The following is a 25,686-nucleotide window of genomic DNA, read 5'->3' on the forward strand; positions in this document are numbered from 1 at the left end:
GCTGGCTTACAGGTTCAGAGGTTCAGAGTTCTACATCTTCATCTGAAGGCCTTTAGGAGAAGACTGGCTTCCAGGCAGCTAGGATGAGGGTCTAAAAGCCCACGCCCACAGTGACAAACTTACTTTAACAAGGCCACATCTCCTAATAGTGCCGCTCCCTGGGCCAAGCATATTCAAGCCATCCGAGTATGGAATGTTCATGCATTTGTGTACAGACACATCTGGGGGCTAGAGGCTAACATTAGCTGTCTTCCTCAGGTGCTCTCCACATTACTGTTTTTTTTAAGACAGAGTCCCTGAACTTGGAATCACTCTAGGACTCACCTCCTTATATTTTTGGTTGTGAGCCTAGGCTTTAACAGCTGAGCCATGTCTCCAGCCCAGGACACACCTTCTTATACATGTAACTGACATAGACTTAAAGCAGTAGTTCTCAGCCTGTGGGTCACACCCCCCCTGGGGGTTGAAGGACTCTTTCACATATCAGTTAGCCTCCCTATTAGATGTTTACATTATAATTCATAACTAGCAAAATTACAATTATAATGTAGTAACAAAAATAATGTTATGGTTGGGGGGGGTCACCACAACATGAGGAACTGTATTAAAGGGTGGCAGCTTTGGGCAGGTTGAGAACCACTGACTTTGCTAAAAAAATGTACTGTTTATTCTACTTGAGTAGTTTAGGTATACAGCAAGCCACAGAGATTCTTCTGTTTTTTCCTTCCAACACTAGTATTACAGACATGCCAACAGACTTTTCCTCAGGTTTTCATGCCTGCACGTCACTGCGAGCACTTTATTGATGAACTGCCTCTGTGGCCATTGAGGGCTCTTTAATCAAGATGATAATATTTTGTTGGTGTGGTTTGCAAATATTTTTCTATTTTATAATACTTAAGTTAAAAACATTATGTGTATGGGTGCTTTGCATGCACATGTTTGTGCACACTTGTATACCTGCTGCCTCAGAGGCTAGCAGAGAGGATCCAATCCTTTGGAACTTTAATTACAGAGCGGCCGTGTGATTGCTAGGAATTGCACCTGGTCCACTGGAAGAGTAGCCAGTGAGCTGAACCAGAGTCGTCTCTCCAGCCTCTCTCATGGCATCGAAATATGCTTCTGTGTTGTTTTGTGTTTTGGAGATAGAACTATAATATAGCCCTGGATGGAATGGTATTCACTTGTTAGCCCAGGCTAACCCTTTACTCACAGCAATATTCAGGTATTAGTGTTGGGATTACAGGTATGAATTACCATGCCTGGCTTCTTTTTACACAGGGTGTCAGCATTTTAAGTCCAACTAACATATTTCCCTTTCTATAAATCATATTTTTGGCATTAAGTCTAAGAAATCTTAGCCTTATATCTGAGGATTTTTTTAATGTAAACATTTTGTAGTCTTATGTTGTGTATTGAAGACCATGCTTCATTTTTAATTAATTAAGGGATGAATGTAAGCATTTTTGTTCTTTATAAAGGCAGTTCAGTATATCTGTGTGGGTCTGCTCAGTTCCACAGATGTGTCTTCTTATTCTCCAGTACTATTGTCCATTTCCTGTAGCTGTAAAAACGCCCTTGAAATCTACGGTCAATTCCCTTTGCTAAATTGCTTTTGATCCTTCAATACTTTTTTAAATAAAAAAATTACATTAGCCTTAATTAGGTCTGTAACAATTCTGTTGAGATTTTGATAAGAATTTGTGTGGAACCCATATGTCAAGCTGGGAAGAGCAAATGTCTTGACTTTTCTAATCCACAAACACGTTTTATCTTCCCCATTCAGTTACATATTGGTTTTCACTATTTTGTTATTCTCAGCTCCAAGCTTTGCATATATTCTGTAAGTTACAGATGTGTACTTCAATTTTTTTGAGAAGTTCAAAGTGGATTTATATATGTAGTTTTAGAAGTCACATGTTTAATTTTTATAGATAGAAATATGACCATATTGTCATATATTCTGAGACCTAGGACTTGTTAGGAAGTTTAAAAACAAGTTCCTTGAGATAGTCTACATAGGTAGTACCACAGACAATGCCATACCTTCCCTTCTCTTTCTCCTGTCTGTTGCTGTAGTGAGAGCTCCTGCACAGTGGCGAGTGAGCGTGTGTGAGTGGTAATGGTGGACTCCATTGAGCTGCATGAGGCCCTTCTTTTAAAACCATGAATATTTAATCTTGTCAATATTTGTGCCAATTAATATCATAATATGAATTTTCTCCTCTACCTTGCAAACACCGAGGGTTCTGCTGTGAAAGCACTGAGCCATTCTTGAATTTGAAGGGAGACCCAAGGCCAAGCAGTGAGTCACAATTCTTTTAAAATGTAGTACTGAACTCTATTTGCTAAGAGGGTTACATTTCTTGAGTTTCTATTTTGGTTATCTCTTTGGCTGATTTTGGTGTCATGCCAATAGTAGCTTCATAAAATGAACTACAAATTATTTTCCCATTTTCTAGAAGACACTGTGCAGAACTGGTGGTAATTATTCTTTAAATCTGTAGTTTTTAACCTGTGGGTTGCAACTCTTTGGTATTACATATCAGATATCCTGCATATCAGATATTTATAGTATGATTCATAACAGTAGCAGCATTACTGTTATGAAGTAGTAATGAAATAATTTTATAGTTGGGGGTCGCCACAACATGAAGAACTGTATTTAAGGGTTGCAGCCTAGAATGGGAGTCACTGCTTTTAATGTTTGATGAAATTATGCTGTTAAACCATATGGCCTATGAAATTCCCTTGGGGCTGATTAAAATTATGAATTCAGTTTTTCCACACATAAACACAAACTTGTAACAGTAATCAAACATATAACAATGATGAAAGGAGTCATGAATCTCAGAGGGAGCTGGGTGAGACATGAGAGGAGTTGAACTAGGGAAGAACGGGAATGATGTGCAAACAGTCCTCAAGAATCAGGAAAACCCTCTGAGTTGAAAACCAAGCTAAAGGGGCATGAAAGCATTCTATTCCACAGGGTATGAGTCTGTGTGTGTGTGTGTGTGTGTGTGTGTGTGTGTATGTGTGTGTGTGTGTGTGTGTGTGTGTGTGTGTGTGTACCATGCGCACACGCTCTGAGGAAATGATCTGTAACATCATTTTGCACTTTATGTGGTTTTCTTTCTCTGTGTGTTCTTGAGCATGTGTGTATGGGGTGCACATGCATGTATACATCACAGGACAACTTCAAGTGTCATGCCTCAGATACTACGCCCTTCCCCCTCCGTTTTCAACAGGGGGTCTGACCTGGAGCTTGCCATGGTGGGTAGATTGGCTCGGTCAGTGAGCCCTAGGGATCTACCTGTCTCTGCCCCCTGGTGCTGGGATCACACGTACCCTTTCCTCTTTCGAAAACCATGGGTGTGGGACTAAAGGACAGGCCCTCATGCCCACAGCTGAGCCACCTCCCCAGCCTGATCTGTAATGTTTGTGCTTCACGCCCCTTTTACAAGGTCTGCAAGCTCTTTAGTGGCATCGGATAGCCTTCCTCATACACACAATCTGTCATTTCTTCGACATTCTTGTCAGAGGCTTGTCAATCTACTGATCATTTAAAGGGCCTGGGTTTTTCCTGTCACATTTCTGCTTAAATTTCATTAGTTCTATCATCTTCATCATTGCCTTTCTTCTTGTTTGGGGACTGTTTCTTCTTTTATAGGTTACTTTTTAAGATTTTTAAATTACCTTTGTGTGTGTGTGTGTGTGTGTGTGTGTGTGTGTGTGCGTGTGTTAGAGGAAAGCTGTGGGAGTCGGCTCTCCCTTTCCATCACGTGGGGTTCAGGGGTGGAACCTAGGTCATCAGGCTCCTTCCTTTCTCCCCCTCTCTAAGTCTCTCTTCTTTCTTCCTTTGACAGAGTCTAGCTATGTATCTCAGGCTGACCTCAAACTCACAATCTCCCTACCCGACACTTTTGTGTGCTGGCCCCCAAACACAGTCTTCTGCAGGGCTTCTGAACGTACCTCTTTGATAGCCTTTGAGAGGTTTGTATGTACTGCCTATGCAGGATATCTTAACGTAGCGCTGGTCCAGTATTGTCTGACCTAGTTTGAGGGAAACTCAGAGACCTTCCTCCCCTCTGTATTTCTTTATTGTCTCACATTTATAACTGCCCTGCATGTTTCCTATAAAAATGACAGTACTATACAACCTTTGTTTTAATAATCAAGTATAATTTGTTTATTATTGGTTATTTATTTATTTACATTTCAAATGTTATCCCTCTTCCCAGTTTCCCCTCCACAGCCCCCTATCCCTGCCTCCCTCTCCCTGCCTCTATGAGGGTCCTCCCCCACCCACCCACCGACTCCTGCCTCAGCGGCCTAGCGTTCCCCTATCCGGGGTCATCAATCCTCCACAGGACCAAGGGGCTCCCTTCCCATTGATGCCAGATAAGGCCATCCTCTGCTAATAGGATGGCCTGGAACCATGGGAACCCCCTGTGTACTCTCTGGTTGGTGGTTTAGTCCCTGGGAACTTTGGGGTGTCTGGTTGGTTGATGTTGTTCTTCCTATGAAGTTGCAAACCCCTTCAGCTCCTATAGTCCTTGCCTTAAGTTCCTCACTGAGGTCTCCATGCTCAGTCCGATATTTGGCTGTGTACAACTGTATCTGTATTGGTTGCCCTCTGGCAGAGCCTCTCAGGAGACAGCTATACCTGGTTCCTGTCAGTAAGCACTTCTTGGCATCAGCAAAAGTGTCTGGGATTGGTGTCTGCAGATGGGATGGATCCCTAGGTGGAGGAGTCTCTGGGTGGCTTTTCCTTCAGTCCCTGCTCCACTGTTTGTCCCTGCATCTCCTTTTGACAGGAGGAATTCTGGGTTAATAATTTTGAGGTGGATGGGCCTCAGCTGGGGCCATGCCTATCCACTGGTTATGCTCTTAATAGGTATTAGGCTAAAGTCCTCCCTGTTGGGTCCTGGGAACCTCTTGGGTCCCTGGCATCTGGGACTTTCTAGTGGCTACCCCTAGTTCCCCCTCCCCGACTGCTATACACCTACTATTTACCTGTATTTCTGCTTATCATATTCTTCCTTTCTTGATATTTCTGTTATAATTAATTTGCTTACAAAGAAATTCTTTTGAGGTAGTCTTTGGTTAGAAGTCCCTTAGTTTTCTTCATCTAAATTATTTACTGACTTCGCCTTTCACTTGGCACAGAATATTAGTCTGACAGTTCCTTCCCCACAATTGACAGCTTGGAGCCATTGCTCCCTGCTGGCCTGGGTGTGGGCTGCTCTTCTTCGGGAAAGGTACATTTCCTTTGGCTGATTTCAGTACTTGCTTTCTGTAGCTAAAGTCTGGTATTGCTAGTATCCTCTTGGCGATTTGCTGAGGTTACTGACTGAAGCTTTAAGTCTTTGTGCCAAGTTTCAAGCGTTTCAGCAATTATTTCTTTGAATTCCTTTTCAGGTCTACTTATGCCACCTGTCCTTCTGAAACTCTGATGACATGAACAACAGGTTGTCCATATTTTATCATCCCACAAGTCCCTCTACTTAATCTCAGGTCTCTGCTCTCAGCTGAGTAAGCTCTCTCCAGCACGGGCTTCTGCCATGCTGCTGTGCTGGCAGCTGACTTTCTCAGTTTCAGCAATGGCACCTGGCTACTTACAATATTCCCTTTGATTTCCTTCTTCAGCCCTTTCTCCTGTCTTTTCTCCTCTCTCCTCTCTGTCTTCCATCTCCTCCCCCTCTCTCTTTTCCTTTCTCCTCACTTTTCTTTCTTGTCTTCCTCTCCTTGGGCTCACCCATGCCTCCTCTCCTTTTCCCTTCCCTCTTTCTCTCTCTCACCTCTGTTCTCACCACACTATCTTTGCATCCTTTCTCTTCTCCACTAAACTTTTTATTTTTGTTTTAAATGTGTTTGCTGAAGCATTTCCATCATTACCATGCCAGAAAATTCTAATTTCACAGACATCTTTATATTTTGAAACTAGTTTTTAAAAATAATTTTTTAGATATTCCTAGTTCTTTTTCCTTGAGAATAATTTTTTCATAAAGTACATTCTGTGGCTAAGATCAAAAACTCAGGTGACAGCAAATGCAGCTCCCCTCCTCATCTCCCCACCTCTCCTCCCACCCAACTCTTTTTAAAAAGCAAAATACCAATAAAACCCCAAACAAACCAGAACAAAGCAAACAAAGAGTTCCTAGTTCTTAATATGACAATTCTTAAAACATTTTCTTATTATAAGGCTCTTATTTAAATCTTATAAAATCTTATTTTATAACATGACATATGTGTGGAAATATGTCTGTGGATACCAAAAGAGCGTCTTCAGTTCCCTGGAGCTGGATTATGGGCAACTGTGAGTTGCCATGTGGGTGCTGAGAACTGAACTTCAGTCCACTGTGTGGATTCTGTGGGCCATCACTCAGCCATCTCTCTAGCTCCCTGATTCATAATTTTGCTGATATTATCATACTCTGTCTCTCATTTGCCTGCGTAATTCACATTGCTTTTTTCATATTTTAGTTTAACTATTAAACCCAATTCCTGTCACATAGTGCCTTCCCCATCATGACTGCTACAGCACTCGACTAGAAACTACAACTAACTGCCCATCTTATGTATGATTTGATGATTATACAATAAAGGAATAAACATCAGGAAGAGGACCATCCCTCCCCACCAATACTTTATCCATCCAGAGGTTTATCAGTCACTTGCCATACTGAAGTATTATACAATATTTAATAATTTAAGTAGTTTTCTATTCTTGAACATCAAGGGTCTTTAATTTTTAACTCCTATAAGCAATACTGAAACAAATATTACACATGCATCCTGTTTCTGCTTTAGTTTTTTCCTTAGATCAACTTCCTAAAGTAGAATTTGCTTTGGTCAAGGTGTTCTGTGTGACCTGGTGCCTTAGGAGTGTGTGTAAGGTCCTAGCTCAGCTCCAAACACCACAGAGAGCATGAGGAGGAAGGGGGAAGAACAGTGTGAGTCAGGAGTTTTCACTAACATTGTTGAAATTCCTCCCACAGACTCCCAGTCTGGGTCTCCACAATCGTGGAGAGTCTGCTACTAAGCCTCAAAACGTCAATGAGAATTAATGAAACATCGCATCATTGCTTTAGCTGTGATTTGTGAATGAGCAAGACTGAACATTTCTAGTGTTTGTTGGCCATGGTATTTCTTTTGTGAATTGCTTGGTTATAATCTTTGCCTAATTTCTCATTAAAATCTCCACAACTTTCTAGTTAATTTGTAGGCATGTAGTTAGGACTTTGGTACCAAAGATTTTCACGGAATTTGAATCCAAATTCTTCTACTTATTGTGAGGCTTTGAAAAAGTTGTTTAATGTCTTTGCACCTTAACCTTGTGATGTAGTTTATGATGTAGTTTATGCAGTTTTAAGGAGCCTATGTTTGTTCCTAAAGGCACCAGACTAACAAGCTGTGCTTCCTTATAAAACTGTATTAAATAGTGAGGAACAGGATAGGGGTGGCTTGGAGGGAGAACATTTGCATAGCATACACAAGGGCCTGGGCTTGATCCCAGCACCACATAGGTAAACACGAGAAACACCATTGACTTACTCATGCTGTTGGAAGTTGGCTCTTGGATTGACTAGATTGTTCATTTGAGTAGATTTCATGCTTTTAGAGGATTCCACGATAGGGAGTAAGTACTGTAGTATTTCCTGAGTTCGAGCTATTCTTTTATCCCTGTAAATTCGTTTTTCATCATCTGTCCAATTTGTACTAGTCCTCTTGCTTTGGAAAGATGTATATCTTTTTGCTTTGCTTTTCAATTGGTGATTTGACTCTAGGGAGCAACCACAAATACATACACATATACATATATCTAGACATGTGATTATATTTATTTGTCAATCTTGTATTAAGCCAAATTCCATACCAAGGTGGAAAACAAGTAAAATATACAGTGACCCACAGGCTGAGAACTGCTGTCATAGGCCATTGTAAGGACTGTGAGTGTGAGCTGGAGGGCTTGGAACAGAGGTGTGCAACGTGTGAGTGTTTAAACAAGGTCATGCTGGCTGCCAAGTTGAGAATTGCCCGACCATGGCAAAGGTGGACAAGCACAGAGATATCTTGTAAGACTACCGAAGTGATTTAGGAGGTTGGTGGCCGGGAGTGTGAGAGTGAAGTGGTTAGAAGTGAGGTGGAGGTCCTGTGTATGTCTAGGGCTGTCTTCAGAACTGCAATAGGATAAGAGAGCAAGACAAGAATTAGTGGTGTTTGCTAAGCTTCTGATCTGAGGAGGTAGGGAGACTGTTAGAAGACCATGTTAGAAATCCCTTCATTACAATAGATATGGAAGAAATGTTAATTACGATTCTAGAGTGCAATAATATTTAAAAACTAAAGGTACTAATGACTCTGAGTCCTCCACCCCTCACCAGTGTGGCATTGTGTGCTTTTGCCACACTCTTGGCTCTGAACCCTGAACTGTGCAGTTTGCACTGTGCACGCAGGCGTGCCATGCAGCACCAACAACGTCTGCCCGCAACACTCTAGATCAGATTCATACCCACTGTATGTTACAAATTAGTGTGCATACAAGGTTTTCTGTGCTTATATACATAGAATAACTTTTAATAATGAAATAAACTTTTAATATTTTCCTACTATTACTCCTCACATAATTATCTAGTATATCTTTGGGTTACATTTTATCAGGCAAACAAACATCCATCTCATTATTGTGAAAAGTTATTTTATAGCATTTGTGTGTTTAGATATACATGTGTGTGCAGATGCATGTGTGAATGAATGTGTAGGTAAGAGGACAGCTTTGAATGTCATCCTCTCCTCCTCCTCCTCCTCCTCCTCCTCCTCCTCCTCCCTGTTCTTCTATTCTTTCTTCTTTCTTCTTCCCTTTGAAACAGCCTTTTGATGGCTTGGAACTCACCAGGCAGCTATGCTAGCTGGCCAGTCAGCCACAGAAACTTGTCTTTCTTTGCCTCCTCCACTGGCATTACAAAGGTGCACCTCCATGCCTGGTTTCTGGGTACTGGTTTTACTCAAGTACTTGTCCTTGCAAGACAATTATTTTTACCAACCGAGCATCCTCCCTAAACATTATTTTCGTCTTTAATAAGTGGTAACATCACATGTACACTAAACTTGTATAGAAATAAATTTCATTATAGTTTATTATCTATAACTTTGGTGTGGCATATTTATTTTATACACTTGGGATCATGTAAACGTTTCTCAGGTGAAAGGGGATATGATAGAAAGTTTAAGAAGAAGACCTGATCTAAGCAATCAACTAACAAGGCATGTTCAGAAAATCACAGATTTGGTTTATAGAGGCTGATATGTGAGTTGAATGTGATAAAGGTGCTCAAAACTAGAAGCTTTGTTTGTAATAATAATATTCTTAGTGGCCTCTCTAAACAGGAATGCTCTGTGATTACAAAATGATTAATACATATGGTTGGAATCAAACAGCTCAGGACATTGAAATGCTTGCAAGAAAGTTGTGTAATCGGTTTGCATTTTTGAAATCATGCTGCAGAATGAAAGGATAAAGAAAATTGAAATGAGAGTTGGGGGAACAGGTTAGGAGTTAAATGGAAGAATTCAAGGGATTGGGACAAAGATTGTCTGAATTAAAGCAGAAGTATGTGGCTGGAGTGAGTGGAATCAGAAGACTCATTAGGCACAGAACGGATACGTTTTCATATGTGCATAGACTTTGAAGAATCCTTAGCCCTCAGTTGGATGTAGGCTCAGTACAGATCTTTTTCCAATCTGTAGCCTGCCGTTTTGTCCTATTGATAGTGTCCTTTACCTTACAGAGATTCAGAAGATTAGGATGTTACTTAAATAAATAGAGAATGGCAATATAGTGTCCAAGATATAGAATTCAGGAGGAGAGAGGAATTATCAGTATGGTAAGACGAGCAGAAATACTCAGGGACCAAGGTAACAAAAAAGAGAAGCCCAGTAGACAGGCAACTATAGAATCGAGGAATGATCTAAATTGGAGATATAAACTTATGTTTGGTTGTTGAATGAAGAAGATACATGCACAGAGGAGAATGCTGAGGTGAGAAGTACGAGGTGAGAAGGAAGACTAAGGATGACCCCTGGACCATCAGTGTTAGATACAGGTGGTGTTTGTTATGGTTCTCCTTCACATACATCATGAGATCAATGAGCTGAAATCAAACAAAGAGTAATGATATGGAAAAGTTTAAGATTTTAATAAATCAAGAGTGAGGGGAGAGAGGGGGGCACGGGAGGGGAGGGGAGGAGAGGAGAGGGAGACTGTGTTTAAAACGTGCTAGGAACAATCAAAAGGAAGAAAACCAGTGTGGTAAGGAATGATGGCTATAATTATTTCATGATATGCTGACACTAAGTTGTAATAGGTTGAGATGTACACAAATATGATGTAAGGTTGGTGTTTATTGATCATAGTTTGAGGAAGATAAGAAGTAGTCACTGAAACTATGCCACTGAGGAAATTGCTGGGCACAGAATCCGAGCGTTCCTGGAAAATTAATCTGAAAAAAAATATTCAATTATCTGAGGAACTGCCAGATGGATCTGAAGAGTAGTTGTACCAGTGTGCAATCCCACCAGCAATAAGGAGTCTAGTGGTTCCTCAGAATATTGGAAATAGTTCTACCTGAAGACTCAGCTATACTACTCCTAGGCATCTACCCAAAAGATGCTACACCGTATCACAAGGACACATGCTCCACTATGTTCATAGCAGCCTTATTTATAATAGCCAGAAGCTGGAAAGAACACAGATGTCCCTCAAACAAAGAATAGATACAGAAATGTGGTTCATTTACACAATGTATTAAAAATGATATTAAAAATGAGGACATCATTAATTTTGCAGGCAAATAGATGGAATTAGAAAACATCATCCTGAGTGAGGTATGTACTCACTGACAAGTGGATATTAGCGTAACAGTTCAGAATACCTATGATACAGTTCACAGACTGTAAAGCTTAACAAGAAGGAAGGCCCAAGTATGGATACTTCAATAAAAGTGGGGAAAAATCATCACAGGAGACAGAGGGAGGGAGGGAATTAGATGGCAGGCCAGGAGGGGAATGGAAAAAAGGGAGGCATGATCAGGTATGAGAGGAGACAGGGGAGAAACCCAGAGGCCAGGAAAATGAATGAAAATATGCAGCAGTATGGGGGGGGGGGCGGAGGGAACCTCTAGAAAGTACCAGACACCAGGGATGTGAGACACTCCCATAGCCGAAATGCCCAACAGTGGGGAGATGGGACCTGAAGAGACCACCTCCAGGAGACAGACAGTGGGGGATGGGACCTGAAGAGACACCTCCAGGAGACAGACAGTGGGGATGGGTCCTGAAAGAGACACCTCAGGGGATGGGTGGGACCTGAAAGAGACACCTGAAGAGACACCTCCAGGAGACAGACAGTGGGGGGGGGATGGGACCAGTGGGGGATGGGAAGAGACACCTCCAGGAGACAGACAGTGGGGATGGGTCCTGAAGAGACACCTCCAGGAGACAGACAGTGGGGGATGGGACCTGAAGAGACACCTCCAGGAGACAGACAGATGGGGGGATGGGACCTGAAGAGACACCTCCAGGAGACAGACAGTGGGGATGGGACCTGAAGACACCTCCAGGAGACAGAAGTGGGGGATGGGACACCTCCAGGAGACAGACAGTGGGGGATGGGACCGGAAGAGACACCTCCAGGAGACAGACAGGGGGGGGATGGGACCTGAAGAGACACCTCCAGGAGACAGACAGTGGGGGATGGGACCTGAAGAGACACCTCCAGGAGACAGACAGTGGGGGATGGGTCCTGAAGAGACACCTCCAGGAGACAGACAGTGGGGGATGGGTCCTGAAGAGACACCTCCAGGAGACAGACAGTGGGGGGATGGGACCTGAAGAGACACCTCCAGGAGACAGACAGTGGGGGATGGGACCTGAAGAGACACCTCCAGGAGACAGACAGTGGGGGATGGGTCCTGAAGAGACACCCCCAGGAGACAGACAGTGGGGATGGGTCCTGAAGAGACACCCCAGGAGACAGACATGGGGGGGGATGGAACAGACGGTAGGGGGTGGGGGATCCAGGGACAGACAAAGAGACCACCTCCAGGAGACAGACAGGGGGGATGGGACCAGTGGGGGATGGGACCTGAAGACACCTCCAGGAGACAGACAGTGGGGGATGGGTCCTGAAGAGACACCTCCAGGAGACAGACAGTGGGGGATGGGACCTGAAGAGACACCTCCAGGAGACAGACAGTGGGGGATGGGACCTGAAGAGACACCTCCAGGACACAGACAGTGGGGGATGGGTCCTGAAGAGACACCTCCAGGAGACAGACATGACTCCCATTTAAGGCATGGGGCCACCCATCCATCTTCAAATTTTTTTGACCCAGAATTGTTCCTGTCTAAAGGAAATGTAAGGACAAAAATGGAGCAGAGACAGAAGGAAAGGCCACCCAGAGACCACTCAACTTGGGACCGCCCATGTGCAGGCACCAAACCCCAACACTATTACTGATGCCACGTTGTGCTGGCAGACAGGAGCCTAGCATGGCTGTCCTCTGAGAGGCTCTGCCAGCAGCTGACCGAGACAGATGCAGATACTTAGAGGCAACCCTTGGACTGAGATTGGGGATCCCTATGGAAGAGTTAGGGTAAGGACTGAAGGAGGTAAAGGGGATGGGAACTCCATAGGAAGAACAATACTATCAATTAACCTGGACCCCTTAGAGCTCCCAAAGACTAAGCCACCACCAAAAGAGTATAGGAGGGCTGGTTCATAGCATATGTGGGCTGGTCTATAGCCCCTTCTACATATGTAGCAGAGGACTACCTTGTCTGGCCTCAGAAAGAAAGGATGCACTTAATCCTGTAGAAACATAATGCCCCAGGGAAGGGGGATGCTATCAGGATGAGGTAGGAGTGGGTTGGTGGGGAGCTCCAAGCAAAGGGAGGGGGGATAGGGTGAAGAACTCCTAGAGGGGAAACCAGGAAGGGGGTAACATTTGGAATGTAAATAATTAAAATAATAAAAATATTGATTTTTCTGAAACAAGAAGGATGATTGATATGAAGTAATTTTATTTACTGCAGGAGTTGTAGAAGTTGAGGACATTTTGCCAGATCATCTATTGGGTATGTATTTGCATGCATGTGCACATGCATGTGGATGTGAAATGTGAATTAAAGCCATCTATTTAGAGTGAAGTACTCTTTAATCTAGGATGTGTATAGAGAAGGCCAGCTAAGTTCATCTAGAGTTGGTTGTTAACCTCAGCTGAGTTAGAGAAACAAAAAGTTCTAATGATATCGACTGCCTGCAACTTGGTTGGTGTGCAGGCAATTAAACCCAAAAGAATGAATGAAATGTACCAAGGATTTATATGTGGTTACAAGAGCTTGTATGCGAATTATAGCCCTGAAGTTTGGAACTAGGTCAGCAATGGTTCCCTATCTCCCCAGCTCTGCTAGTTTGCCTTCCCAGACTCTGACTTCCAGTCTCATATAATGTGACTACAGGCATCTGATTATTTCTTGTATAGCCTCCCACTGAGAGGATGAAGAAGAAACTTGTTTACCAAAGGAAAACAGTAGTGATTATGGGTTCCCATGAGAAACAACTCGACTGCATTTCTGTTACTTATAGTGTAGACAGACCGAATGGAATTTCCATTAAAAGCAAATGGGAGTTCAAAAAGCAACACAATTATTAATTAAAAAATAAAGAACTCCACAAATAGTCTACAAATGTACTCTAACTCATAGGTGTGGGAACTGAAGGCAAGGATAAGCTATTGGCATTTGTGGGCATGTTCTTGTGGACTTTCTTTTTTAAAAACTTCAGTATTCTCCAATGGAGAGAAAACAGGATGAGGAACTCTTCCTTCAATCCACTGTTCATCAACAATCACTGGCTTTCTTTTTGCTGCTTAGGTCTCATCAATATTTAAGATATACTGATGGCATTAGAAGTTGTTACAGAGTGTAAGTAGAACATCTGTGGATGTGGAACATACTCCAAGAAGGAGATGGCTTCTGGGTGCCATGGGTTATTTCCAGAGCTGGTGGTCTGGATGAGCCGGAGTGGGGCACACAGGGTACGGTATTATGTTGGTCAAGTCCAGAACAGATGACTCAGACATAAAACAGTTGCCTGGGGGTTGGGGATTTGGCTCAGTGGTAGAGCGCTTGCCTAGCAAGTGCGAGGCCCTGGGTTCGATCCCCAGCTCCGGAAAAAAAAAAATAGAAAAAAAAATAGAAAAAAAAAAAAAAACCAAAACAGTTGCCTGTATTTGCTAGGAATTCACGTCTCCACTCTGCTCTGGCAAGCAGGGCTCATTTTTGTGCTATCTCTCATCAGTAAATATAAACACGTCCAGAACTGAAGTCTGACTGAGCCTTTCTTTAACTGATAACATAGTCCATATACTTTCTTCTTGATAAGTTCAATAAGGGGAAAGGACAGACTTTCTTCTCGTAAGAAACAGAGAAATAATGAAGACATGGTACTTCAAAGGGAAGGCAGAACAAAAAAAGGAAAAGGAATTAGCTCAGGCTAAAACTGACATGTTTTGGAGAAAGGGAAAATTACAGAACTTTTATTTTAATATCATCAAGATTCTATAGGACATTTGTTTATAAAATAAAAATTTAGTTAAGGAAAGATAGGATCATAGCTCAGGAAAAACCAGAGAGAACCATCCTTTTATTTTCTAAATCATATTAAATTATTATCACGTGGGGTGTACACGGAGAGGGACATGCACATGTGGAGAGCAGAGGAAACTGCGGAGTCAGTTTTCTTCTGTTTTTAGGTGAGTTCTAGGGCTTGAACTCAGGGTGTCAGGCTTGTGGCAAGCCTCCAGCTTTCCTCTCCCATCTTAGACAGACTTCAGTTGCGTTGGCGCCTCTAGCACGCTACTGAAATTCCTCTGTTCAAGGTCCTCTGAGCTTCCCACGTCATAACATCCAGGTCAGTGCATTTCAGGTGACAAACAGAAGTCTCAGACTCAGCTGGCCATTCTCTCCTGTTCGACACTCCTTGCTGTCTTTTAGAACTACATATTCTCTGTGTTGCCCTCCTACCCACGGGGCTTTCCTTGTACACTACCTCAGCGTCTGCTGTGTTGGTTCTTCTCTCCTGACCCATCACTGTGGGGGTTCTTGGAGATTTGGCCCTTTGTCCTTTCTGTCTCTGTGCACACTCACTTCCTTACAAATGCCTTCCACACTATAAACCATGATCTATATTTTCCAAACTCCCAAATGTATCCTAGGTCCAGTTGTCTTTCTGAACTCCATCAGCCTATTCAGTAACTCAACTTCAACATCTAAAAGACACTTCCAATAGAGTGTATGTGGACAGCATTGCAGCTCCCTCCTCAGTCTTTCCTGTCTCAGCCAAGAATTGTCTCCAGCTATTTGCTCTAGCCTAAAACCATGACATTCCAACAGTTTTCAAGACGTGGGAAAACATCACCACACTCAGGATATAGAAAAGACCACTGCTAATGGGATTCCTAGGATCCATTCAGTTTTCCACACAGTTACTACTCTAGGGAGCTGTATTTGTTTTCTCTCCGGTTAACTTTGCTTTTATATACATGCAATCATATAGCATTTTCTATTTTATGTCTGGCTTTTCATTTGGTATGATTTTTAGATTCGTTCAAGTAACAGAAGGAAGGTGAAGTTGACTTTAGCTTTACTTTCTACAGCTTAGACCAACTGGTTACTGTGCTGAATCAGAACTGGGCCAGTGTTACTTAGCCTTCTGTAAGGGGTTATTCAGGATAGACCATGTCAAGGCAACAACCATGGCCCGCAGTAGTTTTTCAATTGGCTACATTAGAGACACACAGTAAAAGGTTGTTTACAACCAACCAACCAACCAACCAACCAACCAACCAACCAACCAACCAAAACCCCCAAAAACCCGAAAACCTATGTTTGAGAAGTGGAAACTACCAGAATATGGTCATAGCATTAAGGAAAAAGTTGTAGGGCAGTGGTAATAGGGCTATCTCAAATAATGCCATTCAAGTTTTTCAAGGATATACTGAACCAAGAAGTTTTTAAATGTGTTTCAGTAATTCAGAGATGAAATAAGGTAAATATTTTTCAGTAATAGGAGGGCAATGGTTATTAACGTTAATGGTTATTAATATAGTTCCCATAAATTAGAGAGGATGAGATTAATTATAATGATATAACATAAAGGATTATACTTATTAAAATGTTAAGCAATTATAATAAAAAAAAACCTGTTGGTGTCCTTGTCTTCTCAATCCAATTTGAAGGTCTTTTGTTCACAGGACATTTCAAGGATGCCACTCTGAAACAACTTTCACATATATCCATTGGTCTGGACTGAACTTCCTGGATTGGAGTCTTACATGTTTCTAAAATATATGTCTGATGGTCTTTGTTAAGACTTTTAATCATATGTCGGGAGCTGAAAGAAATTGAGTATTGTCATCTCAGTGTCGCACATTTACATAAGGTAATGCACTTCTGTTTTCTATTTCCATATTACGTCTTAGTATGTAATCTTTGAGCTCTCATCAGCCTGTGATATAGTCAGAAGAGATAGGACTAGTCCCATTTTTAAAAAGATGATCATAAAGGTTAATCATTTTTTAAATGATTACACAGCACCAAGCCTAACAGTCTTATCTTCTAATTCCAGTGTTTTTCCTATTATCTTTTTACATTTTGTTGTTATTTATGTGTATGCATTTGTGCCTGCATGAATTTATGTGCACCACATGTGAGCTGTACAGGTCCTCGGAAGAACAGTAAGTGCTTTTAACTACTGAGACTCTCTCTAGCCCTATCCTTTCTTATCTTGATATTTATCATTTGATTACTTTCCATAGGACAGCTTATGTTAAAATAATTAACTCTAGGTCTAAGTATAGTTATTTCCCAGGAGGCCCTGTCATGTTACCACCTGTGTGCCCAATTCTTCCAGCCTTTGGAGAAAGAGAGCAAGCACACACCTAACAGATCCTCTTTTGCTGTTGTTGAACAGAAACCAGGTTCTTAGGAAAGAAGGCAAGGAAGAATGAAAAGTACACATCACCTCATGCAGTGGAATCACACAGTTGTGCAAACTCAGTGAATTTTCAAGTGCGTATCTGGGATTACTTAAGCCACTGTCCAGATGGTAGTTGATACCATTATTTCCATGAATAGAAAAGGTGGTCAAAGGAAAGAGAGAGACAGTAGTTACCAGTTCAGAGCAAGATTCCCAGCTGGACTACGTAATCTCTGGCATCCCTTTCTGTGCCTTTCCCTGTGTGAGCAATGGTCCATAAACATGAGAAACAGTAGTAAAATATGTGATTGCCATGCATTCATCCTAGAGTGCTAATGATTTACTTTTAAAATGAGAGATCAGATAATCCAATGATAAGCACACAGAAACAAGCAGTTTTAGCTAAGATTTTACAGCATCATCCATCAGGACAGTTTGGGGATACTGAATTGGCTCAGAACCCTTCAAAACTGCACCTGTGTTATTCTTTCTTTCTTTCTTTTTTTTTTTTTTTTTTTTTTTTTTTCGGAGCTGGGGACCGAACCCAGGGCCTTGCGTGCTAGGCAAGCGCTCTACCACTGAGCTAAATCCCCAACCCCCACCTGTGTTATTCTTACACACGATATTGATCTAGATAGATAGGATCTGAAAAGATAAACTTGGTCAACTTTTTTTTCCCTAAAGAGTAAACTTATCTGTTGCTTTAATTTGAAACTACTCTAAGACAGAAGAAAAAGAATAATGTAGTTAGGAGAAATCATGTGTAATTCTCCTACCTGGACCGTGATTTTCGGGGATGAAACCTTTGTCCAGGAATTTTCACTAAAAAGGAAAATATCTGAAGTAACATTTTAAGATAAACAAAACTTAATTTAAATTTTCTTGACAATTACTTTGTGTGACTTAGTGGCTAGATAATTTAAATAATGTATGTTCACTCATTGAGAGCATTTTAATAAGACAGTTCCAAGAGAAAAATAAACAGTAGGAATATCTATGTATTAACTACCACACTGGGAAGTAACCGATGGCTGGGAGTGCAGCTTGGCGGCCGAGGACTTGTCTAACATGTGTGAAGCTCAGCGTTCACTAGCACAAAAAGGGAGTTAAAAACAACAGCAGCAGCAGCAGACAGGAAGCAACAAGACTTACGCACGATCCCCCATCCCTGAGTGATGCCTCCCACAAGGGAGGCAGATACAGGAGCGTATGGGTTAAAGTCTGGCTTGGGTTCTCGGTCAGTCTATGTTATAGCTAAAGATTGTAAAAAAGAGGGAAAGGGAGAAGGGGGAAGAAGAGGAAGAAACAGCAGCAACCATCATCAGCAAAAATCCAAACAAGCCCCACAACTCGTGAAGGATGTTTCCATACACACCGATGTGGTCAGCATGTTAGAGGGTTGATTTAGGAGGCAGCAGTATCAGATCAGAGTCAAGTATAAGATATAATAAATATTATGTACATATTTTAATATAAAAATTGTAGCCTGAATTATATATTATATACTTTTGCCATTATAGACATCTTATTATTTAAGGAAAATAATAATAGAACTAGTTGATAGTGACAACCATAATTAATAGCAGAACAAGTTAATTAGGGTATAGTGATAAAATTACTTTTATAATAATGCTCTCTGATACAGACGAACTCTTTTTTAAGAGTTACATAGTCTCATATGGTTAGCTCGGGCTAACTACAAACTCTCCATGTACGAGACCAGCCTGCAATATGCTCAAGTCATATGCAAGTGATTTCACCACCTACTATTTTGACATCTACATTGTTGTTTTGGGGGAAGGTGAAAATATTTTCAGTAGATTTAGTTCTTGTTCGTCTAATCTCAGATTTTTGAGATTCATTCTACCTATGTGCTTTTACTTTTACCTCTTTTCCTTTAGGATGCCTCTGTCAACTTAAGAGACATAGGAAGACATACCAACTGTGAGAACAAAGGATTTATTCAGGTCAAAGTGAGGATGGCACCTGGGACATAATCTAGCAGTCCAGAGTAAGTGCTTTGAGGTTTTACAAAATGATAGCTATATTTATAGTTTTAAGCTGTATGAGGGATTTTAAAGGATTTGCTCTGCAGGTATGATACTGGCTAACTTAGATTGTCTTGTAAAAAGTGTATTGGGCATGTCTCACTCTCTGGGCAGTTTCGGGGAAAGACTATATTGTACAAAATGTCAGTAGAATGTAATAAATAATGTTTTAGCAATCTGAAGTATGCCAACTCCTAAGATCAGCTTCATGTAGTAGGTACATGTTTTTGGACAGAGTTCAAAGGTTTAACTGTGGATATATGTGAGAGCAGACCAGCCTCCTAGTCCATTTCAGTGTCCAGTTCTACTCCAGTTTGTCTTCCTTGACAATTAAACTCGAATTAGTTTCTACAAGTTGTACTATGCCCTCTATCGTGTCTTACGATGTCTTCTAGTGTGTGCATGAGCGTTTGTAGAAGTCAGAGGTTGATGTCCTGTCTTCCTTAATTGTTCTGTTCCTTATATACGGAGACAAAAGGGTCTCTCACCAGAACCCAGACCTTCCTGATTCATCTACTCAAGCCAGCCAGCTTATTCAGAGGTCCCACTTCTGCCCTCAGAGCAATCATCTACACCTGGGCTCTACGTTGGCCATCCATCTCCATAACTATTAGATAGACCCTTTTTTTTTGTGAGTGAATCAACATAGTCGTTTAGCCTTCTCCATTTAGGGATGCATGGGTCAAGCTGGCACTAGGATGGTACTCATTATCTTTTCAAGAACCCTGACAGAAAACTGCTTCATCGCTGAAGCTCTTTAGCAAGGGGATGGACTGTATTGCAATTAATGATACCGTGTAGTCAAAGTCCTATGAGCCTAGTGCATTAGGCTAAGACTAGAGTACTGTCCATGATTTTCTATGCCTTAGGATTTGATGAGATGTAAATGCAAACGTTAGATAATGAGGTAAAATATTCTGTTCTCTTTTTGGTGGTATAGTACTATAAGAAACAGAGTCATGTCAACCAACAGTCACAGCATGACCCTATCTCTCTTACCCCTCTCTTTTGAGCTGTTGGTTGCTGATAACTTTTGGGAGGTGAGTCATTGAGTCACTGTTTTCATTTGTGTACCCAATGGCAATCCAACCAACCTCCAATGGACAGTTGTAAATCTATGGTCACAAAGGCAGCTCTAGTTAATAACCTTAATGAGTCACAAAACAAAACAAAAAGACATGAATGCAAGAAAGAGAAAGGAAGACTAATGGTGCTGTGAGGTAGATAAAAGAGAGGGTAGGTGCTGAAAGTAATATATATATATGTATATATATACATATATATGTATATATGTATATGTATATATGTAATGTACATATGTAAATGAACAAGTCATGACAGTTAATACAAAATTAAAAAGAAGTTTATATATAACCAATTTCATTTCAGCTGGCTTTTCCTATACATTTCTAGATCTGGAAAGGAGCAAAACATTATGCTACAAAATTTACTGGTACCATAAATACAAAAGAGAGGGTAGGTGCTGAGAGTAATATATATTCAGTACCACAAGCATAATTTTATCTCCCTCTTTTATCTCTTTTTATGACCATCTTATTCTTTAACACAGAGCTTGGTCAGATAAGGATGATCATTACTGCACATACTCAGATTACAGGGGACCGCATTTCTGAGCCGTCTACTCACCCAAGCTTTGGCTGGGCGATGATCTTCTGAAGCAGTGAGCCATATAAACATCTGGTGCAATCACACTTGGGTCTAGAGAGGATGGTAAAGGTCATAACAAATGGAAAGGAATGGTTATTTATAGTTCAAACAGTCTCTCCTTTCAAAACAAAAAGTGTAAATACTGTGTTAATTTCAATGAAATTAACATGACAACTTCAAATATTATACGTTTATTGTATTTCAAGTATTTATACCTTTGGAACAAGAATTGCTTCTCTAGGAATTTATTAGAAAGAAACAAGTATATATACAATTGGATATATTTTCATGTTGTTTGCAATAAAGGAAAGTTAGAAAAATGCTAAACAATGGGGCTACCTGTACAAATTAAGTTTTTTTTCTAAAGTAAAATATTTTGCTGCCATTGATTCACATGTCAAAATGTTTATAAAATACTCTAATTTTAAATGAAAAAAACATGAAAAATAACACAATTATATCATTCATTAACATGTGGAGTCTGTGTGCAGACAGAAAAATTAAAAAGTGTTATTTTTACTTTCTTTATATTTTTAAAACTCCTTGTGTGTTGTCTGTGTGCATATGTATGTGGGCATGCACATGTGTGGTGGACAGAGTCACCAGCTGACTTGCAAGCTTATTCAGAGTCTCTGGTCTCCTTCTCCTACCCTACCTAGGCCTGCTGTACTCACAGACGTGTGGTCCTGCCTCTGCTTCCCATGGTTCTCACAATCTCAGCTCAGGTGCTCAAGCTTGTGCAGCAAATGTGCCATGCTGGAAAACAATGTCTTCCCAACCCCCTTTATGTTTACCTTTAGTCCTAATTTCTGACATTTTAAACAAAAGTTATGTGAAAACGTTTTCTGCACTCCTTGGTGATCAGTATCAGAATGGCTAATTTATGGTTCTAGTGAAATGCATTTTAGTTATAATAGAGTGCTTCCTGTTCTTGGTGTGGACTTTATCTTTCTGGGTTTAGTTCCCTACTTTCCTGTTTTACACTCATGTTCATATACATTTTAGTTACCTTAAATCCTTTTTGGGGGCTAGTGTTGATATAAATGTATCATAAATTAGCACACATATACATATAATTAAATAATTATTTTTCATAAATATCACATGATTGACATACATTGTATAAAGTACATATCTATATGCTTATATCTATATATTTAGTTTACATTGTATGAATTTCCTTAAGGGAACTTTCAGGATAAGGTAATAAAAGTTAAATATCAGCAATGTTAGGTCAGTTAAAGACATATCAGATGGCTCTTTGCAGAAGCAGGAAATTAATGTTGCAAATTTAATTTCTTTCCAGGTACATACTTAATAAAGTTATAAATAAGAGGAGACAGTTTTAAAAACATTAAACCCACATATTCTATTTGATGATAACTCTCCAAAACCCTAAGAGTGTGCTCAAGTATGTGGGCTAATTGACTAATTGTCACTGCCCCCGAGGACATGGCTCACACTGTCGCCTGCAGCACAGTGCCTGCTTACTTGCTTTTCTTCACCTGTTAAAGGACGAGCTCTGGCCTGCTCCCTTCCCCAGCATTGCTTGTCTCCCAGGAGCCCTCGTCTAACTAGAGACACAGGTGAGACTACAGACCTAATCCTCATGCCTACTGGAACTCCCCAGAGCCCAACAGACTTGGGCTCCATTCTGCCCTGTCAGAGCCCCATCTTCCTCCCAATCCACACTTCCAGCTGCATACACAACAAATCGGGCATCTGCCCCCACCCACCTCCACTCCACAGCTCTCTCTGTCTCCTAAGAGGTCTGTTCTAACCTGGGACACACAGCTCTACCTGCCTCCTGGGAGACCTGCCACAACCCCAGACACCCAGGCCAGTTAACACCAGAGACAACCAGATGGCTGAAGGCATGTGAAAGAGCATAACTAACAGAAACCAATGCAATATGGCACCACCAGAATCCAGCTCTCTTACTACAGCAAGCCCTGGATATTCTAACATACCTGAACAGCAAGATTCCAACCTTAAATCCCACCTCATGATGATAGAGGCCTTTAAAGAGGATATAAATAAATAATTCCCTTAAAGAAATACAGGAAAACACAGTCAAACAGGTAGAAGCCCTTAAGGAGGAAACAAATAATCCCTTAAAGAAATACAGAAAAATATAATCAAACAGGTGAAGGAATTGAACAAAATAGCCCAAGACCTAAAAATGGTAATAGAAGCAATAAAGAAAGCACAAATGGGGCTGGAGAGATGGCTCAGTTGTTAAGAACACTAACTGTTCTTCCAGAGATCCTGAGTTCAAATCCCAGACACTACATGGTGGCTCACAACCATCTGTAATGAGATTTGATGCCCTCTTCTGGTGTGTTTGAAGAGAGGTACAGTGTACTTATAAATAACAAACAAATAAATAAATAAATCTTAAAAAAAAAAAGCACAAATGGAGGCAGCCCTGGAGATGAAAAACCTAGGAAAGAGAACAGGGTCTATGAGTGCAAGCATCACCAACAGAATACAAGAGATGGAAAAGAGAATCTCAGGGGTAGAAGATCTCATAGAAGGAACTGGCATATCAGTCAAAATGCCAAGAATAAAAAGTTCCTAACCCAAAACATCCAAACTTAAGAATAATAATAGGAAGAGAAAAGGGAGAATATTCCCAATTCAAAGGGCCAGAAAACATCTTCAACAGTCACAGAAGAAAACTTCCCTAACCTAAAGAAAGGAATAGACATAAACATAAAAGAAGCATTCAAAACACCAAATTGATTAGACTAGAAACTCCTACCACATAATAATCAAAACAGTAAATATACAGAACCAAGAATGACTTTAAAAGCTGCAGGAGAGGGCTGGTGAGATGGCTCAGTGGTTAAGAGCACCCGACTGCTCTTCCAGAGGTCATGAGTTCAATTCCCAGCAACCACATGGTGGCTCACAACCATCTGTAAAGAGATCCTATGCCCTCTTCTGGTGTGTCTGAAGACAGCTACAGTGTACTTATATATAATAAATAAATAAATCTTAAAAAAAAAAGCTGCAGGAGAAAACGGCCATGTAACATTTAAAGGCAGACCTGTGAGATTTACACATAACTTTTCAACAGAGACTCTAAAATTCAGAAGACCCTCAGTAGATGTTTTGCAGACCTAAAGAGACCACAGATGCCAGCCTGGACTACTATACCCAGCAAAATTCTCAATCACAATAGATGGAGAAACCAAGATATTGGATGACAAAACTAAATTTAAATAGTATCTGATTACTAATCCAGCTAATTACAGAGGATACTAGAAGGAAAACTCCAATACAAGGAGGGTAACTACACCCAAGAAAACACAGAAAATTGAACATCTAATAACAAATTCAAAAGAAGAGAATCACACATATATAGTATTACCTCCAAAAAATAAAATAATAGGAGCTAACAATCACTGGTCATTAATATCTCTCAACATCAATGGACTTAATTCACTAATAAAAAGACACAGGCTAATAGCCTGGATATGTAAAAAAGATCCACCATTCTTCTGCATGTAAGAAACACACTTCAACCCAGAAATGAACCCACACACCTATGTCACCTGATTTTTGACAAAGGAGCCAAAACCATCCAATGGAACAAAGATAGCATTTTCAGCAAATGGTGCTGGTTCAACTGGAGGTCAACATGTAGAAGAATGCAGATCGATCCATGCTTATCACCCTGTACAAAGCTTAAGTCCAAGTGGATCAAGGACCTCCACATCAAACCAGATACACTCAAACTAATAGAAGAAAAAAGTGGGAAGCATCTAACACATGGGCACTGGAAAAAATTTCCTGAACAAAACACCAATGGCTTATGCTCTAAGATCAAGAATGGAAACAAATGGGATCTCATAAAACTGCAAAGCTTCTGTAAGACAAAGGACACAGTGGTTAGGACAAAACGGCAACCAACAGCCGTTTTACCAATCCTACAACAAATAGAGGCCTTATATCCAAAATATACAAAGAACTCAAGAAGTTAGACCCCAGGGAGACAAATAACCCTATTAAAAAATGGGGTTCAGAGCTAAACAAAGAATTCACAGCTGAGGAATGATGAATGGCTGAGAAACACCTAAAGAAATGTTCAACATCTTTAGTCATCAGGGAAATGCAAATCAAAACAACCCTGAGATTTCACCTCACACCAGTGAGAATGGCTAAGATCAAAAACTCAGGTGACAGCAGATGCTGGAGAGGATGTAGAGAACGAGGAACACTCCTCCATTGTTGGTGGGATTGCAGACTGGTACAACCATTCTGGAAGTCAGTCTGGAGGTTCCTCAGAAAATTGGACATTGAACTACCTGAGGATCCAGCTATACCTCTCTTGGGCATATACACAAAGATGCCCCAACATATAAAAAAGAAACATGCTCCACTATGTTCATAGCAGCCTTATTTATAATAGCCAGAAGCTGGAAAGAACCCAGATGCCCTTTAACAGAGAAATGGATACAGAAAATGTGGTACATCTACACAATGTAATATTACTCAGCTATCAAAAACAATGACTTTATGAAATTCATAGGCAAATGAAGGGAACTGGAAATATCATCCTGAGTGAGGTAACCCAATCACAGAAAAACATACATGGTATGCACTCATTGATAAGTGGCTACTAGCCCAAATGCTTGAATTACCCTAGATGCCTAGAACAAATGAAACTCAATACGGATGATCAAAATGTGAATGCTTCACTCCTTCTTTAAAAGGGGAACAAGAATACCCTTGGGCAGGGAATAGAGAGGCAAAGATGAAAACAGAGACAGAAGGAACACCCATTCAGAGCCTGCCCCACATGTGGCCCATGCATATACAGCTACCCAATTAGACAAGATGAATGAAGCAAAGAAGTGCAGGCTGACAGGAGCCGGATGTAGATCTCTCCTGAGAGACACAGCCAGAATACAGCAAATACAG

The 25,686-nt window shown here is 40.9% G+C and overlaps 1 protein-coding gene across 1 annotated transcript in view; it reads right to left on the reverse strand.

Moving 5' to 3' along the window:
- Positions 1-25,686, reverse strand: part of Agbl3 (ATP/GTP binding protein like 3) — a 76,523-nt gene that overhangs the window by 2,468 nt on the left and 48,369 nt on the right. The window contains exons 14-17 of the mRNA XM_032906781.1: positions 20,737-20,808; positions 17,818-17,863; positions 16,266-16,456; positions 7,558-7,786 (exon numbers count right to left, since the gene is read on the reverse strand). Of these exons, the coding sequence (XP_032762672.1) occupies positions 7,558-7,786; positions 16,266-16,456; positions 17,818-17,863; positions 20,737-20,808 (538 nt within the window). The remainder of the gene's footprint in view (positions 1-7,557; positions 7,787-16,265; positions 16,457-17,817; positions 17,864-20,736; positions 20,809-25,686) is intronic.

The sequence above is a fragment of the Rattus rattus genome, chromosome 6 (genome assembly GCF_011064425.1).
Source record: "Rattus rattus isolate New Zealand chromosome 6, Rrattus_CSIRO_v1, whole genome shotgun sequence".
Taxonomy (NCBI): domain Eukaryota; kingdom Metazoa; phylum Chordata; class Mammalia; order Rodentia; family Muridae; genus Rattus; species Rattus rattus.